This window comes from Coregonus lavaretus (genome assembly GCF_964263955.1).
Source record: "Coregonus lavaretus genome assembly, chromosome: 38".
Taxonomy (NCBI): domain Eukaryota; kingdom Metazoa; phylum Chordata; class Actinopteri; order Salmoniformes; family Salmonidae; genus Coregonus; species Coregonus lavaretus.
This window is the reverse complement of record NC_140025.1, coordinates 26,360,899-26,380,609: the sequence shown is the minus strand read 5'-3', so window position 1 is coordinate 26,380,609 and position 19,711 is coordinate 26,360,899. Positions and strand designations below refer to the sequence as shown.

Here is a 19,711-nt window from a genome sequence, read left to right as displayed (position 1 = left end):
CTACCTGTCTGTCTCGTCCCGACTCCCGACACATTCATTACTATGGGACAGCTGGAGATCGAATTTGAATATTGAAACAATGTTGCAAATGAGACAGACAGCAAGGTTTATACAAATCTCTGCTGTTGAAAATGAAATGTTAGTCTGAAAGAAATGTGAGATCTTGTCTAGATGTTTTTTATAGTGGAGATCAAGTTTATAAATTGCTTGGCTGGGCTGATGAGGCAGGGGATTGCGCAGTCAGATTGAACAGTGTAAACCGTCATTTTAATGTCATAGATTTAGCCAGTGGTAACTTGTGGAACAGCTGGAATGCGGTTTTAACCAATCAGCATTCAGGATTAGACCCACCCGTTGGATAATGTTTATTATTGTTCTTAACATTCTATATTGTGCCAAATTTGCACTCACCCCATGTTCCATAACGTTGTCATGGAAAATATGAATGTTGTTTAAGCATAGAAAGTATCAGAAAGTATCAGAAAGTATCAGAAAGTAAGAAAGTTTTATCATGTAAAAAAGGGAGGGAAACTAATATTGGCTACCGTCAGAGAAATAGCAAACAAGCTAAGAAAAACGTGTGGAAAATGTCAATTTAATAAACAACTATTAAAGTTGTGATAAAAGATCTGGACCTATTTTACCAGCCTACACTCTTAGACAAAAGGGTTCCAAAAGGGTTCTGCGGCTGTCCTCGTACGAGACCCTTTTTGGTTCCAGGTAGAACTCTTTGGGGTTCCATGCAGAGCCCTCTGTGGAAAGGGTTCTACTGTACATGGAACCCAAAAGGGTTCTACCTGGAACCAAAAGGGGTTCTTCAAAGGGTTCTCCTATGGGGACAGCCGAAGAACCCTTTTTGGTTCTAGATAGCAAAGAGTGTACTGATTTTTTATTTTTATTTTTAACCTTTATTTTATCAGGTAGTCATACTGAGACCAAGGTCTCTTTTACAGATGAGCCATGAATTACATAAATTACAGAAAATACTGAAAGAAAAACAGTCATAAAAAAACAAAGACATTCATCAGTAAAAAGGTCCTCAATCAGCATTCTAAATTGGCCTAGAGGCACCAAAACATAACATTTCAGAACATTTTGAAGATTGTTCCACAAATAAGGTGCAAAAAAGCTAAAAGCTGATTTACCTAACTCAGTAGAGACCAAAGGAATTTCCAGGGTTAGCCATCCCTGAGACCGGGTTTGGTAACTCGTATGTCTAAAGTTTAGTAATGAAAACATAACAATGTGTCAACATACGTGACATCAAAGAGGGCCAACCAACTTTCTGGTATAGAATGCAGTGATGAGTACTAAAACTGTTGCCCTTAATAAAGCATAGTGCGCTATGATAAACTGAATCTAATGGCTTTAATGAAGTAGCAGCTGCATTCAAATAGATGTCGCCATTGTCTAGAACCGATAGGAACGTCGACTGAATAATCTGCTTTCTCCGATTTATCGAGAGGCAGGACCTATTTCTATAGAAGAAGACCAATTTAATTCTCGGTTTCTTAATGAACTCGTCAATATGCTTTTTAAAAGACAGCTTTTCATCTATCCAGATGCCCAGATACTTGCAAGCAGGGACACGATCAATATGGACACCATCCAAAGTACATATGCTTAAATCATCTGAGTTATTTTTATGCGCTCTAGAGGACAACATATACTTAGTTTTACCTGTAGGTCAATAAAGATTTTCTGTAATTCAATGAAGGCTGACTAGTAACGATAGAGCCTGGTCAACCGTGGGGGCAATAACATACACAAAAGTTTCATCGGCATACAAGTGCAGGTTACAATTTTTTACAGACAAGTTGATTTTGTTAATGTAAACAGTAAAAAGTACAGGACCCAAAATCGACCCCTGCGGGACACCTTTCGTAATATCCAGGAAAGCTGATTTAACACCATCAGTAGATACACATCTGTCAAGTAATTTTTAAAACATTTACATGCAGCCTGGTCTAGGCCAATTGAGGAAAGCCTCTGAATTAGCAGTGAGTGATCAACTGTGTCGAAAGCCTTTGACAGCTCAATAAGGAGGGCAGCTCAATGTTGCCTTTTAGCCGCACAATGAACCACATCATTTATAACTAGGAATGCAGCAGAGATAGTGCTGTGACCTTGTCTAAAACCCGACTGATGTACATTTAGAATACATTTCAAAGACAAGAAAGATCTTAGCTGAGAATTAATCAAGGATTCTAATATTTTAGCTAGGCGAGAAAGGTTAGAAGTAGGGCGATAATTATTTAGGTCACAAGGTTCACCACTTTTGTGAAGGGGGAGTACATGGGCTGCCTTCCAAACCTTGGGGATAGTATCAGATATAATCGTCAGGTAAAACATATGGGTTAATGATTCAGCAATCAGGGGGGCAGAGACCTGCAGTAAAAATAGATCAAGCATATCAGCCCCAGTGGATTTTTTTGACATCAATCTTAAGCAAGGTATCTAGCACATCACAGATAGTAAATTGCTGAAATGAAAACAAAGATTCACTAGAAGTTGACGTGTTAATCGTTGAGTCTGCTAGAGGCTGGCAGAGGGCAGAGCAGTCTATTGACTGATTAGGGTTAATTAATCCACAGTTTCTCTCAAATAAAAAGCATGCCAAGATAAAATGATGATTAAAAGCATCACTTATCCCCTTCTTCTCAGTTATGATGCCAGAGTCAGACAGAACTTGCTTAGGCAGGGAAGATGAGGAATTTGTACGCTTTAGTGCAGTTACTGTTTTCCAAATTTAGAAGGATCACCATCAGAGTCAGAGATAGAGCTTAAAAAGTACCTTGATTTACCTTTCTTAATCGATGTAGTACACATGTTTCTCAAAGGTCTAGAAAAATTACCAGTCCACTCCAGAATCCGTTTTCCTTGCTTTGTGTCATGCACTGACTTATGGGACTCTGTATGTTGAGTCAGGGTGTGGTGTTCTATGTAGTGTTTTCTATGTTTCAGTCTAGGTGTTGTAGTTCTATGTTTGGCCGGGTGTGATTCCCAATCAGAGACAGCTGTCGCTCGTTGTCTCTGATTGGAGATCATACTTAGGCAGCCTATTGGCACTCGTTAGTTGTGGGATCTTGTTCCGTGTGTAGGCTTGATTTGTGTTTAGCCTGAGGACTTCACGTTACGTTGGTTTGTTGTTTTGTTCGTGTGTTTATCGTTGAAATAAACGTGTATACCTTTCACGCTGCGACATGGTCTGACCCGTCCTTAAACGAACGTGACAGAAGATCCCACCAAACACGGACCAAGCAGCGTGCCCAGGCGGAGCGAATAGCCATGTCACAGGTGGGCAAATTGTGGTCATGGGAGGAGATATTCGCTGGGAAAGGACCCTGGACAAAAGAGGAAGCCCGGGTAGGAGAGGAGAAACGGCGCCAACAGTGCCAACAATGGAGACCCGAGAGGCAACCCCAAGAAAAAAATTTGGGGGGCTAAAGGAGTGGTCGGGGAGCGAGAGTGAAGAGCCCCGACCACCGCACCCGGTGGGTTTCCAGATTGAGTTCCCACGACCTGGGGGGAAGAGTGGGAACAGTTCTATACTGAGGAGTCGGAGGATGACGACAACGTTGAGTTTCTGTTCCCTAACTCGTGGGGGCTCCCGGAGGAGTCCTTACTGGAGGAGGAGTGCCGAGAGAGAGAGAAGGATTGGATCGGCAGGGTAAGAGAGGAGGTCACCACATTACGGGGGCTGATAGCTAGAATAGAGCGGGAGAGATCCATTCAAGAGGAGGCACTGCAGGAGGCTCGTAGGGAGAAGGAGGAAGTAGAGGAGCTGGTTAGGCAATATAAGGTGCGGGGGTTAATAGAGGAACCCAGTTATGCGGAGCTACGTACTGTGTCGCCAGTGCGCCGGCACAGTCCTGTACGTCCTGTGCTAGCACCACGCACGTGCCGTGCGAAAATGGGCATCCAGCCAGGACGGGTTGTGCCAGCTCTCCGCTCCAGACCTCCAGTCCGCCTCCACAGTCCGGTCCGGCCCGTTCCTGTTCCTCGCACCAAGCCAGTGGTGCGTGTTCCCAGTCCGGTACGGCCCGTGCCTGCTCCCCGCACCAAGCCAGTGGTGCGTGTTCCCAGTCCGGCCCGGCCCGTTCCTGCTCCCCGCACCAAGCCAGTGGTACGTGTCGCTAGCCCGGTACGGCCCGTGCCTGCTCCCCGCACCAAGCCAGTGGTGCGTGTCGCAGTCCGGCCCGGCCCGTTCCTGCTCCTCGCACCAAGCCAGTGGTGCGTGTTCCCAGTCCGGCCCGGCCTGTTCCTGCTCCTCGCACCAAGCCAGTGGTGCTTGTCGCCAGTCCGGCCTGGCCCGTTCCTGCTCCTCGCACCAAGCCAGTGGTGCGTGTTCCCAGTCCGGCCCGGCCCGTTCCGTTCCTGCTCCTCGCACCAAGCCTGTGGTGCATGTTCCCAGTCCGGCCCGGCCCGTTCCTGCTCCTCGCACCAAGCCTGTAGTGCGTGTTCCCAGTCCGGCCCGGCCAGTTCCTGCTCCTCGCACCAAGCCAGTGGTGTGTGTCCCCAGTCCGGTCCGGCCCGGCCTGCTCCTCACACCAAGCCAGTGGTGCGTGTTCCTAGTCCGGTCCGGCCCGTGCCTGCTCCTCGCACCAGACCAGTGGTGCGTGTGTCCAGTCCGGCATGGCCCATGCCTGTTCCACCGGTGCCTGGTCCGGCACCGGTCAGCTGCTCCACTCTGGAGCCAGAGCAGTCCGCTCCACCGGTGCCTGATCCAGCTCCGGTCAGCTGCTCCACTCCGGAGCCAGAGTAGTCCGCTGCACCGGGGTCCAGTCCAGCTCCGGTCAGCAGCTCCAATCCGGAGCCAGAGCAGTCCGCTCCACTGGTGCCCAGTCCAGCTCCGGTCAGCTGCTCCACTCTGGAGCCAGAGCAGTCCGCTCCACCGGGGTCCAGTCCAGCTCCGGTCAGCTGCTCCATTCCGGAGCCAGAACAGTCCGCTCCACCGTTGCCAAGTCCAGCTCCCCTCAACGGATCCACTCTGGAACCAGAGCTGTCCGCTCCACCGGGGTCCAGTCCAGCTCCGGTCAGCAGCTCCAATCCGGAGCCAGAGCAGTCCGCTCCACCGGTGCCCAGTCCAGCTCCGGTCAGCGGCTCCAGTCCGGAGCCAGAGCAGTCCGCTCCACCGGTGCCTAGTCCAGCTCCGGTCAGCGGCTCCAGTCCAGACCCAGACGTTAGCCCCTCTCCAGGTTCGGGGTCTCCCACACCAGGGTCCAGACAGGGCTTGGTACTTCGTGGGAGGAAGGAGAGGGGAAGCAGCGCGCCGAGGTCCAGACCAGAACAGGGGCGCAACAGGGAGGCGGAGAGTAAGTGGTCGTCACGCCCGGAGCCGGATCCGCCCACCAGGCCCCTACCCTGTTATGTAAAGTTTGTGCGGTCGGAGTCTGCACCTTTGGGGGGGGGGGGGGGGGGTACTGTCACGCACTGACTTATGGGACTCTGTATGTTGAGTCAGGGTGTGGTGTTCTATGTAGTGTTTTCTATGTTTCAGTCTAGGTGTTGTAGTTCTATGTTTGGCCGGGTGTGATTCCCAATCAGAGACAGCTGTCGCTCGTTGTCTCTGATTGGGGATCATACTTAGGCAGCCTATTGGCACTCGTTAGTTGTGGGATCTTGTTCCGTGTGTAGGCTTGTTTTGTGTTTAGCCTGAGGACTTCACGCTACGTTGGTTTGTTGTTTTGTTTGTGTGTTTATCGTTGAAATAAACATGTATGCCTTTCACGCTGCGCCTTGGTCTGACCCATCCTTAAACGAACGTGACACTTTGGCCCAGGCCTGATTTCTCATCTGATTGAGCTCGGATAGCTAAACCAAGGTTAGATCTATCTTTCACTCTGAATTGTTTAAAAGGGGCGTGTTTATCAGCCAGATAAATAAATATGGAGGATACATTTTCTAGAGCCAACTCAGGATCAGGAATACAGGAGACAGTGGCTAAATCAGAGTAGAACATGTCATGTAAAAACCCTTGAGGAGAGAACTTTAAAAAATGTATCTTCTTAATTATACGAGGATTAGTAATTTGCTGTTTCATATCTCTAATACATACTATGTGACAATAATCATACTGTCGTGGAAATTCAACACCATGTTGTGGAAATTACCACCAGGGACACCTGAAGTCAATATTAAATGAATCATCCTTTATTATCAGTGCGCTGGAGTGGTTCCAACCAACTCAATGCACCAAGTACACATGTCGATCAGGAGCTCCAACGGGGTAGTCCCGTTAGTTCTCTTATCTACTTACACAGACAAGTAATATTTGCATGATTTAGCTTATTCTTTATTAATAATTAATTCATCAACAACATTTGGTTCATGCATGTGACAGACCAATACCTCACTAGGCTTCCTCTCTCCAAGCTGAGACCTTGAAACTGAGATATCATTCATTCTCTAAACAATGTTCTGGGAGTACTGCCAAATTGTCTATACTGATAGTGAGGATGAAAACAATGTTATGGGCGTACTGCCAAATTGCTTATACTGATAGTGAGGATTCCTCCAAGCACGTTCAATCAGTCACTTGTATGAACCTATTCCAATTTGTTAGTAGAAAAGCAGCATTGATCTCATATTCAAACATAACATTTTCCATCACATTCCTTCCTCTTATCACTGTTGTGATAATGATCATTACATTTTAATATAAGCATTAAATTATAGCTTCTATCAAAGGAGGTTCAATCAAAATATTTATATTAAATTAAGCGAAATCAACACATAAAACCAGACACTTCATCCTTTCAAACCCTTCACTCTGGGTTTTACAATCTAAAATACACACACATACACAAGGGATCTGTAGACTCAGAGGTGACTAAATCTCTCAATGTTTAACCATTGTTTACATAGCTCTTACCACAATCGGGTTGCAGTGGCTGGCCCTGAGACTAGTCAAAACACAAAACCTGTTGTTTAACAAATCCGCTAGGGCATTCTAAACTTGTCAAACAAAAAAGAACCTCACTCATAGCTCTTATCCTTGAATAAACCAAGGGGCTGTCATCACTCCTGCTACTGGAAGTAGAGTAAGGTATTATCTGGCCTAGCAAAAGACGGTGGGCCTGTGTGTCTAATGCAAACAGTGCATGTTCCATCCCACTTAGAAACCATATTGACTTTCACAGGGAAGAGAGAGAACACATGTTATAACAGTTTCACACCAACGTGGATAAGAATGAGATTGGGGCAAGCTTAGCCCAAGCTACAGTGGGGAAAAAAAGTATTTAGTCAGCCACCAATTGTGCAAGTTCTCCCACTTAAAAAGATGAGAGAGGCCTGTAATTTTCATCATAGGTACACGTCAACTATGACAGACAAATTGAGAACAAAAAATCCAGAAAATCACATTGTAGGATTTTTAATGAATTTATTTGCAAATTATGGTGGAAAATAAGTCACATTCTAGTGGCTCACTCCTTCTCGCCTTTCCAAATCATAATTAGAACCCAATCAATTAATTATCCAACCCAAATTTAGAATGACAGTGTTTAGTGCTTCACGTTGGTTCTATCACCCAAAGTTAAGACCCTCAACTTAGCACACACCGACACTGGCAGAATGTACATTTATATGGACATACAGTATATTCACCTTATATTTCTAGCATTCACATTTTTTGCTTGCTATTTGTGGTAATGACAGACTGGTATCTCAATGCATTCTTAGTCTAAATTACTGTAACTTTCGCAGTGTGCAGACCTCCACAATCAACCCTGATACCACAAATAAATAATTTTGACAAGCCTAAATCAATTACGGGCACGGTTGACCACCCCCCTCCTTCACGGCACATCCTTCTGGTGTGTCTTAATTTTCCTCTTCAGATAGCTTTACAGTTCGTCTTGATAATGTCAATCTGGGGAATAATCTGATTTTCCCAGCAGACGAATCTCTCACCTGAGATTTACGGTCCATTATGTCAATTTTCCAACCAGTACACCAGCAGCATGAGAGAAGTTTGGACGGGATCTCTCTCCATGCTCACTCCACGTGGACTAATGTCACACTCCTGAGAGAAAGGGCAGTTGATAGCATCGACTGGCTTCTGTGTACAGGTTGCTGGCTCGGACTCAGGTACTAGGTGGTGAAGGACCATTGTGAATGCCATTGTCACCATTACTTCAGCAGGTTAGAGGGGGTGAGGTTCACACTGTTCTTGGCCGAATTATCCCTTCCATGCGTCTAGATACCATCTGTGGTCACCTTCGCCATCACCTCGAGATGGGACAAACCAAAACAACAGTTTAGTTTAGGGCATTTCTGATTCAGGAAATCCAGACAAACTATTCACTGTATGACAAATGACATTATTCACTGTATGACAAGTTATTACTACTACCAATATTCGTAATACAAATGTCTAAGACAAATGTCAAAGAGAATAACAACACACAGTTGAAACCATTTTTTCCCCCAAAATTGGCTTATACTCCCCTATCATCTTGGCGACCTCACTCCATAGTTACAGGATCAGGGAGTTTATGGCTAATCGTTAGGGAGAAATCCCGACCATCCAGCAGACCCAATCTGGTGAGATTTGTATTGAAGCAAGACAAAAACAAACAAACAATACAACAACAGCAATACACTTCTTCATATACACCTAGAGGTGGAGAAAGCTTAAATTCATTTGGAGTAACTGTCAACCATTACCAACATATATTTTTCCTTTTACAGGCAGGCATGTGAAGAAAATATATGTGCATATTTACCAAAGGGCCCCAGGGGGCTGGTAATTACCCCTTTGGACATGACTCATATCGTGATTCATGCGTCCCAAAAAAATAACAACACTGCCGTTAGAAATAAAAAATAAATGAATTAGAATAACAAATCAAATTAGAATTAGAACCCTTGATAACTCCATAAGGAAATAATTGTATCCCATAAGGTACTTCAAGAAATAGTAAAATAGACTTGAGACAGGTTTCCCTCATTTGTGGTCCGAATCATACATAGGACTGTTGATAAATTATAAACTTCTTCCTAATCATCAGTGTTTACACTTTACATTTAATTCTCAACCAATGTCTCTAGCCTTTCTCATGAGGGTGATCAGGCCTCACCAGAAAGTCAGAACTGTAAGGTTCTGTATTTGTTTTCTTAGTTCACCTTTTGTTCTTGTACGTAGCCTTGTTTCTTTGTGTTCTTGAACATAGCTCTGTCTTTCATTTTTGTTCATTGATTTCACCTGTGTTAGTTACTCACCTGGTCTCATCAGCTCCTTATTTAGTTCAGTTCTTTCTGTTTGTGCCTTGTGAGGTATTGCTTGTTTTGACTCTACTAAGCCTTTTTATAGCTCGTTTGTGAAAACCAGTTATAGCCTTCAGTCCTAGTTTTTGATTCTCCTGCCTGTTTGCCTACCTGTGTATGACCATTGCCTGTCTGTGACCACGATTCCTGCCTTTTGCGAAGGCGAAATAAACACCTTTCGCGCTCTGCACGTGAATATACAGCTTTTTCTCCCTGAGTATTAATTACAAGAATAGAGGTCTTTTAATAACAAAACAAAACAAACATGATAACTTTCTCAGTATTGGAAGGCATTGTTTTCATTTTAGTATACATTTTAGTCATTTAGCAGACACTCTTATCCAGAGCAACTTACAGTTAGTGAGTGCATACATTTTTCATACTGGCCCCCTGTGGGAAATGAACCCACAACCCTGGCGTTGCAAGCACCATGCTCTACCAACTGAGCTACAGGGGACTATACCTTAACTGTGTTACTCTGTCTTTTTATTACCAATCTCTGTTGGATATTCACTTTCTGCTTCACACTTATTCAATATATATTGTTTTAAGATTCATATGTAATGTTTCAAATTTATAAAATACATCGGTCAATTCAGGAAGGGAGAGATAAACAGTTATTATAACTGGGCTAGCACTGCCTATCAGTCCACTGGCATTGGAATGTTCTATCCATAAGGTTTCTGGCACCTGAGACAAAATAGATTGGGAGGCAATGTCAGACCCCCACTCCTCCTGGGGGAGTGCTTCAATTTGCCTGCTTACTCATTGGTTTAATCGTTTGGGATATCAATGAAAACTCCATCTGGGGTACAATAAATTGTAGCATTAAGTTTAGTTAACAAGTCTCTACATGTTCAATATTGTTTGGTTTTATTTAACAGAGCATGGGTTTTGTTTCAACATGTATTACCAGTGTAGAGGAAATCTCATAAGCATTTATAGTTTTATTGGTTAGGGGTAAGTCAAGTCCCGTACAATGCTTTAACCTCATCTTTATCAAATGATCCATAAAGGGACCACTCTGAACAGTTCTCAGAATACTTTTTACACCACTTGTGGGTGTGCAAGTTGTATATTTATTATTATTATTATTATTATTATTATTTTTCCATGAATACTTTATAAAATCTCTAGTAACCAATTATTCACACATACAATTTCATCTCTCTTTTCATATCTTCCCACACACACACACACTAGTGTTCCATTCACACATACAATTTCCCTATATAACATTATAAATCAACTTATGTATTCACATCTACACCACCAGCAACAATCACAGTGCAGCCAGCCCGAGAGGTGCAGCCCAAGGGCATCAATGAACAGCCCTTACCCATATCAGCTGTTACCCTCTTATTATCCCAATTTCAATCAGTTTAATATCCACATTTCTATCACGTCCTTTCCACACTCACACATCTCTCACATCCACATTCACTTAGTACTATTCCCAAACACACTCTGTAATCTCCCTTATTAACCCATGTTTATCTTCAACAATTCTCTTGTTGTTACTTCCACTGCACCATATCTATCTTCAACGGTTCCTCTATAGTCTCCATGGTCGCCATAGTCTGTACAGTATCTATACTCTCTACAGTATCTACAGTGAGGGAAAAAAGTATTTGATCCCCTGCTGATTTTGTACGTTTGCCCACTGACAAAGACATGATCAGTCTATAATTTTAATGGTAGGTTTATTTGAACAGTGAGAAACAGAATAACAACAAAAGAATCCAGAAAAACGCATGTCAAAAATGTTATAAATTGATTTGCATTTGAATGAGGGAAATAAGTATTTGACCCCTCTGCAAACCCTTGTTGGCAATCACAGAGGTCAGATGTTTCTTGTAGTTGGCCACCAGGTTTGCACACATCTCAGGAGGAATTTTGTCCCACTCCTCTTTGCTGATCTTCTCAAAGTCATTAAGGTTTCGAGCCTGACGTTTGACAACTCAAACCTTCAGCTCCCTCCACAGATTTTCTATGGGATTAAGGTCTGGAGACTGGCTAGGCCATTCCAGGACCTTAATGTGCTTCTTCTTGAGCCACTCCTTTGTTGCCTTGGCCGTGTGTTTTGGGTCATTGTCATGCTGGAATACCCATCCACGACCCATTTTCAATGCCCTGGCTGAGGGAAGGAGGTTCTCACCCAAGATTTGATGGTACATGGCCCCGTCCATCGTCCCTTTGATGCGGTGAAGTTGTCCTGTCCCCTTAGCAGAAAAACACCCCCAAAGCATAATGTTTCCACCTCCATGTTTGACGGTGGGGATGGTGTTCTTGGGGTCATAGGCAGCATTCCTCCTCCTCCAAACACGGCGAGTTGAGGTAATCATCTGACCACAACACTTTCACCCAGTTTCGAATCTTTCAGATGTTCATTGGCAAACTTCAGACGGGCCTGTATATGTGCTTTCTTGAGCAGGGGGACCTTGCGGGCGCTACAGGATTTCAGTCCTTCACGGCGTAATGTGTTACCAATTGTTTTCTTGGTGACTATGGTCCCAGCTGCCTTGAGATCATTGACAAGATCCTCCCGTGTAGTTCTGGGTTGATTCCTCACCGTTCACATGATCATTGCAACTCCACAAGGTGAGATCTTGCATGGAGCCCCAGGCCAAGGGAGATTGACAGTTATTTTGTGTTTCTTCCATTTGCAAATAATCGCACCAACTGTTGTCACCTTCTCACCAAGCTGCTTGGCGATGGTCTTGTGGGGGTTATTAGTAAGAATTAAATCAATCAATGAGTTAACAGGGTTTTTCATATTTAGCCGTGTGGGTTTTGAGATCAATTGAGTCAGATTAAAATCAATGCATATACTCTTAAATTCATCTGAGGCCGGGCATAGCCAATCCAGATTAAAATCGCCTAAAATGACCAACTCCGAGGACAGAAAAGGTTTTAACCTCTACGGGATCGGTGTCCCGTATACGGGACGTTTGAGCTAATGTGCGCTAATGTGATTAGGATGACTGTTGTAAGTAACAGCAAACCTTCCAGGACATAGACATGTCTTATATGGGCAGAAAGCTTACATTCTTGTTAATATAACTACACTGTCCAATTTACAGTAGCTATTACAGTTAAAAAATACCATGCTATTGTTTGAGGAGAGTGCACAACAACAAAAATGTATCACTTCAACTGGTTTGATACATTCACTTCTGAAGGTAAATAATGTACTTACATTCAGTAATCTTGCTCTGATTTGTCATCCTAAGGGTCCCAGAGATAAAATGTAGCATAGTTTTGTTTGATAAAATCCATTTTTATATTCAAATGTAGGAACTGGGTTCTACAGTTTGAATCCTTGCTGTCTCTGGCTCCACACCCACCGGCCATCTAGATGTGTGAAAGTTAGTGTATAAGCTAATGATCCATCATGTATGACATTCCTGGGAGTGTGTAAACTTACATTTTGTATTACCATATCATTTTTGTATGTTCTCTATAGTTATGTACTTGAAAATGTATCAATTGACCAATTTGGCACATTTGTGCAGACTTGATAAAAAAAGTGTCCAGAAGTGCAATGCTTCACAGGGTCAATCTGAAACTTTGCACACACACAGCTCTCATCTAGTGGTCAAAATCTAAATTGCGCCTAAACTGCAGAATTATATTGTGGCCTTTCTCTTGCATTTCAAAGATGATGGAACATCTTATCTTTTACCAGATCTAATGTGTTATATTCTCCTACATTAATTTCACATTTCCACAAACTTAAAATTGTTTCCTTTCAAATGGTATCAAGAATATGCATATCCTTGCTTCAGGTCCTGAGCTACAGGCAGTTAGATTTGGGTATGTCATTTTAGGCGAAAATTGAAAAAAAGGTTCCGATCCTTAAGAGGTTAAACACTCAGATATAGCACCAATAGCATCCGCCATGGCAGCAGGGGGGCGGTAAATCACAGCAACAAATACATGTGTATTCTGGTTTATGGACACATCTACAACCAGGAGCTCAAATTTCTTGGGAACATAAATATTTGAAGATTGGGATGCCTTCAAATTAGATTTTAAATATATGGCCACTCCTGCCCCTTTCTGTAATCTGTCACATCTATATACATTATAATCATTTACTTCAATGTCTCAATCAGAGACAGAACCATTTACCCATGTTTTCAAGAGAATGGTTACATTTTGAAAATCATACTTTGCACATTTAGGTGCATTAGCCCAAACCCCCTACAAGATTCAAAGTCAGGGGGGGTATTCAGCTCATTCCCATCAGAGCTAACAGGCATAGTGTCATCTGGAGCAATTTGTTGAGTAAGCTGAGACTTTGCCAAAGTCCCTGGCAAACCACATGAGAGCAGAGCAGACTGAGCATTTGACAGACCTCCTTCAAGTCGCTGGATGCAGGGCTGGGGCGGGAACTGGGAGAGCAGTGTTTTGCAGAGCTCAGTCCACCCGGATGAAGCTCCCGCCAATGGAGTGGCGCTGCTGCAGGGGACCGGAGTGGCTGCCAATGCTCCATTCTGGGTGTACTCAGGAGGCCTTGGTGTGGCTGCTGTTGCAGGGTTGGGGCTGCTATTGGCGGCAGAAGTGTCCCAGGCCTGGGAGGGTTGTGGGGGAATTGAGGAGGGTGGTGTGAAGGGCAGTGTGGTGGCGAACCTCCAAACTCTCAGCATATGAGGGCTGATGATGAGAATGATATATGGTGTGGACTACATCATGTGATGCACTACCCTCAACAGAGTTTTGCCAGACGCTAGGGTAGTGGTCGGTGCTGTGTAGAGCTGGGCTGAGTTGAGGTGTGCCATGTCTGGTTGTGTTGTGCTGTGATGGGCAGGGTCTGGTAGAGCTGTGCTGAGGCGGGCCTGTTCTGGTAGAGCTGTGCTGGGGGTGTGCTGGGTCTGGTTGTGCTGTGCTGTGATGGGCCGGGTCTGATAGAGATGTGCTGTGATGGACCGGGTCTGGTTGTGCTGTGCTGTGCTGTGCTGGGCCGGGCAGGGCCTGGTTGAGCTGTGCTAAGGCTGGACGGCTCTGGTTGAGCTGTGATGGGCAGGGTCTGATTGAACTGTACTGATGCGGGCCGGGTCTAGTTGTCTCTCCGATGGCTGAAGGGTCTATATGTTTCTTACCTTAGGCTGCCTCTGCATATGTGGCCTGGCATGGTCTGGGCTAGGGTACCCTCCTGTTGGCCACTATTTGTCCTACCCCTAAAGTACAGTCCAGTGCTGTGATTTGTATTTGTATTTGTGTTTGCCAAGGCAGCAGCTACTCTTCCTGGGTTCCAAACACATTAAAGCACTTACATTACATGTACAACAAAATATAAAACAGTACATCATATAACATTATTACACCACTACATATCTGCAATACAAAAGGTATAATACAACATTAATAATACCACCATAGAACAATATTACAATGTATGTGTATGCGTGTGTCTGTACCTTCGTGTGTGTCTCTTCACAGTCCCTGCTGTTCCATGAGGTGTATTTTTTACCTGTTTTTAAAATCTTGCATCAGTTACCTGATGTGGAATGGAGTTCCATGTAGTCATGGCTCTATGTAGTTCTGTGCGCCTCCCATAGTCTGTTCTGGACTTGGGGATTGTGAAGAGACCTCTGGTGGCATGACTTGTGGGGTATGCATGCGTGTCCGAGCTGTGTGCTAGTAGTTTAAACAGACAGCTTGTTAACACTTCTCACAAAAACAATTAGTGATGACGTCAATCTCTCTTCCGCTTTGAGCCATGAGAGATTGACATGCATATCATTAATGTTAGCTCTCCGAGTACTTTTAAGGGCCAGCAGTGCTGCCCTGTTCTGAGCCAACTGCAATTTTCCTAAGTCCTTCTTTGTGGCACCTGACCGCACTACTGAACAGTTGTCTATGTGCGACAAAACTAGGCCCTGTAGGACCTGCCTGTCACGGGTTCTGCCGAGACTGCCCTTCCTTCTGGTTCGGGCAGGCTTCGGCGTTCGTTGTCACCGGAATACTAGCTGCTGCCGATCTATGTTTCATGTTTCTATGTTCATCTGGTTGTTGTCTAGTGTTGCACACCTGTTTCCCATTATGGTATTATGTCCTTCCCTATTTAACCTGTTCGCTCCCACTGTGTGTTGTGCGTGTTTGTTACTTGTTTCGAGTGTCGTATGTGAGCGGGTTGCTCCTCCCTGTGTTGGAGGTTTTGCTTGTTTTTTTACTATACAGTAAAGTAGATTTTCATTGCATTTTTGTGTCCTGCGCTTGACTCTGGCCTACCGCATTCCACAGACATTCATGACACTGCCTTGTTGATAGTGTTGTTAAGAAGGCAGAGCAGCGCTTTATTATGGACAGACTTCTCCCCATCTTAGTTACTGTTGTATCAATATGTTTTGACCATGAGAGTTTACAATCCAGGCTTACTCCAATACGTTTAGTCACTTCAACTTGCTCAATTTCCACATTATTCATTACGAGATGTAGTTGAGGTTTAGGGTTTAGTGAATGATTTGTCCCAAATACAATGCTTTTAGTTTTGGAAATATTTAGGACTAACTTATTCCTTGCCACCTATTCTGAAACTAACTGCAGCTCTTTGTTAAGTGTTGCAGTCATTTCAGTTGCTGAAGTAGATGACGTGTATAGTGTTGAGTCATCCGCATTCATAGACACACTGGCCTTACTCAAAGCCAGTGGCATGTCGTTAGTAAAGATTGAAAAAAGTAAGGGGCCTAAACAGCTATCCTGAGGAATTCCTGATTCTGCCTGGATTATGTTGGAGAGGCTTCCATCAAAGAACACCCTCTGTGTTCTGTTAGACAAGTAAATATTTATCCACAATATAGCAGGGGGTGTAAAGCCATAACACATACGTTTCTCCAGCAGCAGACTATGATCGATATTGTCAAAAGCCGCACTGAAGTCTAACAAAACAGCCCCCACAATCTTTTTATCATCAATTTCTCTCAGCCAATCATCAGTCATTTGTGTAAGTGCTGTGCTTGTTTAATGTCCTTCCCTATAAGCGTGCTGAAAGTCTGTTGTCAATTTGTTTACTGTAAAATAGCATTGTATCTGGTCAAACACCATTTTTTCTAGAAGTTTACTAAGGGTTGGTAACAGGCTGATTGGTCGGCTATTTGATCCAGTAAAGGGGGATTTACTATTCGTGGGTAGCGGAATGACTTTTGCTTCCCTCCAGGCCTGAGGGCACACACTTTATAGTAGGCTTAAATTGAAGATATGGCAAATAGCAGTTACATCGTCCGCTATTATCCTCAGTAATTTTCCATCCAGATTGTCAGACCCCGGTAGCTTGTCATTGTTCAACAACAACAATACTTTTTTCACCTCTTCCATGCTCACTTTACGGAATTCAAAAGTACAATGCTTGTCTTTCATAATTTGGTCAGACATACTTGGATATGTAGTGTAAGCGTGTGTTGCTGGCATGTCATGCCTAAGTTTGCTTATCTTGCCAATGAAAAAGTCATTAAAGTAGTTGTCAATATCAGTGGGTTTTGTGATTAATGAGCCATCTGATTCAATGAATGATGGAGTTTGCCTTTTTTCCCAAAATGTAATTTAAGGTGCTCCAAAGCTTTTTACTATTATTCTTTCTATCATTTATTTTTGTTTCATAGTGTAGTTTCATTTTCTTTTTATTTAGTTTAGTCACATGATTTCTTAATTTGCAGTATGTTTGCCAATCGATTGGGCTGCCAGACTTATTTGCCATACCTTTTGCCTCATCCCTCTCAGCCATAACATTTTTAAATTCCTCATCAATCCAAGGGGATTTAACAGTTTTTGCAGTCATTTGGGTGGGTATAGCTGTCTGCACCGCGGCCAAAAATCGCAGCACCCCCCTCCTCAAACTACTTCCTGCAGCAATGCCTAAAACCTTCCAATCTTTTGCAGTTAGCACTTATTTATTTAGGAAAATAAAAAATATGTATTATTGACAGCGGTTTAAAGTACATAAGTAAAAATACTTTAAAGTACTACTTAAGTAGTTTTTGAGGATATCTGTAATTTACTTTACTATTTACATTTTTGACACCTTTTACTTTTACTTAACTACATTCCTAAAGAAAATAATGTACTTTTTACTCCATACATTTTCCCTGACACCCAAAAGTACTCATTACATTTTGAATGCTTAGCAGGACAAAAAAATTGTCAAATTCACGCACTTATCAAGAGAACATGCCTGGTCATCCCTACTGCCTCTGATCTGGCGGTCTCACTAAACACAAATGCTTAGTTTGTAAATTATGTCTGAGTGTTGGAGTGTGCCCCTGGCTATCCGTAAATTTCTTAAACAAGAAAATCGTGCCATCTGGTTTGTTTAATATAAGGAATTTGAAATGATTTATACTTTTACTTTTGATACTTAAGTATATTTTAGCTATTTTACTTACTTTTGATACTTAAGTAGATTTAAAACCAAATACTTTTAGACTTTTACTCAAGTAGTATTTTACTTGGTGACTTTCACTTTTACTTGAGTCATTTTTATTAAGGTATCTTTACTTTCACTCTAGTATGACAATTGGGCACTTTTTCCACCACTGATTATTGATATACATTACTTCTGTCTAGATAATTACATTTGAGTAATTTAGCAGATAATCAGAATATTTTTGCAGTGTCCATATGTACAGAATTCCTGGCTCTTTCCTACTGCTAGTAGGGCAACCATCATGCCCCTGATCTCTTTTTCTGTGTTGTCAACACAAAACCTTGTTTCAACAAATAAGACATAGGCTAACGCCTACATTAGTCCTCTATCATGCTGCAATGTTCCTCTGACCCTGAAATTCATAGGATACAATCTAGGCTATTTAAGAGGCGGTAGTGGGAAATTATGTTGGGTGGTAATGAAATATCTCTGTAAAGTCATGTGCTTTTTCAGTGATATCCTTGACTTTTATTTTGGGGAAAAAACAACAGTTAATTGGGGAAGAACTTTCCTCACTCAGAGAATACATTTCCATGTGAACTTAAATTCTGATAAATCATTAAACTACTAGTCCGAACAATTATTTCCTGACCCCAACCATCACATTAGGCCTGTAAATAACTAAGAAGGACTGTGATACTCAAGTCAGTAGTGTCTTTGCAGGCGACTACATTGCAGACGTCCAGCAAAAATGAACTAATGATTGAATGTCATTGTCATCTTCATTGCAGTCTGGCATCAGATCACAATATCATATGGATGCAGTTACTGACATGTTAAACACTTATCTAGGTATTGTGAGATTTAGTGTGCGACTGTTTTACAGTCCCCCTGGAATGCAGTCATTGTGTTGATATTGAGTCTCTCTTTGTCCACAGTGCTCTGTGCTTCCCAGCAAACAGTCCAGTCTGAGACTCAGTACGTAAAAGGCGTCGTGGGACAGTCTTTCTCTTTTCCAGAGAGGGTGATCAAGTCTGGCAATTTACTTTATGGAGACCTTGGCACTATTGCAAATGTGTACCCTAGTAAAGAAGGCAAAATCACCCTTGAGAAGAGATTTGAAAACCGCCTCCACTTGAACAATGTTACAAGATACTTCACCCTGTCAGACCTTCAGACAGACGATGCTGGGGTTTATACTGTGGAGAATACAGATGGAGGAGGAAAAAAAAAAAAGTTTGAGCTCACTGTATACAGTAAGTGTGTGTGTGTGTGTGTGTGTGTGTGTGTGTGTGTGTGTGTGTGTGTGTGTGTGTGTGTGTGTGTGTGTGTGTGTGTGTGTGTGTGTGTGTGTGCTGTTTGTTACAAAAACATTAAATATAGCTTCCAATTCCAGAATATTCATAATTTTTCTTCCAGATGTTGTTTCCAAACCTCAGGTGACGGAGTGTGACAGCAGTTCCTGTAGTGTGGTGTGTTCTGTCGACAACGAAAAAGAGGTAACATTGACCTTGTACAGGGGAGAGGAAAAACTAAACCAGACCAGCAGTCCTAACCTCACCACCGATCTATCTCTCCGTTTGGAGGTAGAGGGAAATAACTACAACTCCACCTACAGCTGTGTGTCTGCTAACCCTATCAGCAATGAGACAGTTCATGTCCCAATATGTTGCACCGAAGATGGTCATCCTAATGATGCAGGTTAGAGCAATTTTGAATTAAGCCATCCAGAAAATAGCAATTACCAAGTGAAAGTTAAGTGTAGTTGAGCTTATTCAAAACATATTTACACTAATAATTTCCTTGTGTTTTATTTATTTCAGACAGTGATGAGAGGACTCGGGGTATGCTTATTATTGCTGTAATCTGTGTTTTGGTTGCCTCAGGGCTGGTTGGACTTGCAATCTATCTAAAGAAGAGTAGAAATGGACACTCACAAGGCAGGTATTTCTCTTTTAGAGGTGTGAGGTCACTCCCCAAAGTGACTACCTTTTAATTTATTTTTAATTTCATTTTTTTTACTATCAAGGGTATTGTTTTGGAAAAGGTAGTAAATGTTTTCTTGAACACAGGATG

At 43.0% G+C, this 19,711-nt stretch overlaps 1 protein-coding gene across 1 annotated transcript in view; it reads left to right on the top strand.

The window, feature by feature from the left end:
• Positions 1–19,711, top strand: part of LOC311112389 (SLAM family member 5-like) — a 56,422-nt gene that overhangs the window by 24,751 nt on the left and 11,960 nt on the right. Inside the window, exons 2-4 of the mRNA XM_084155497.1 lie at positions 18,574–18,891; positions 19,055–19,336; positions 19,459–19,575. Of these exons, the coding sequence (XP_084011623.1) occupies positions 18,574–18,891; positions 19,055–19,336; positions 19,459–19,575 (717 nt within the window). The remainder of the gene's footprint in view (positions 1–18,573; positions 18,892–19,054; positions 19,337–19,458; positions 19,576–19,711) is intronic.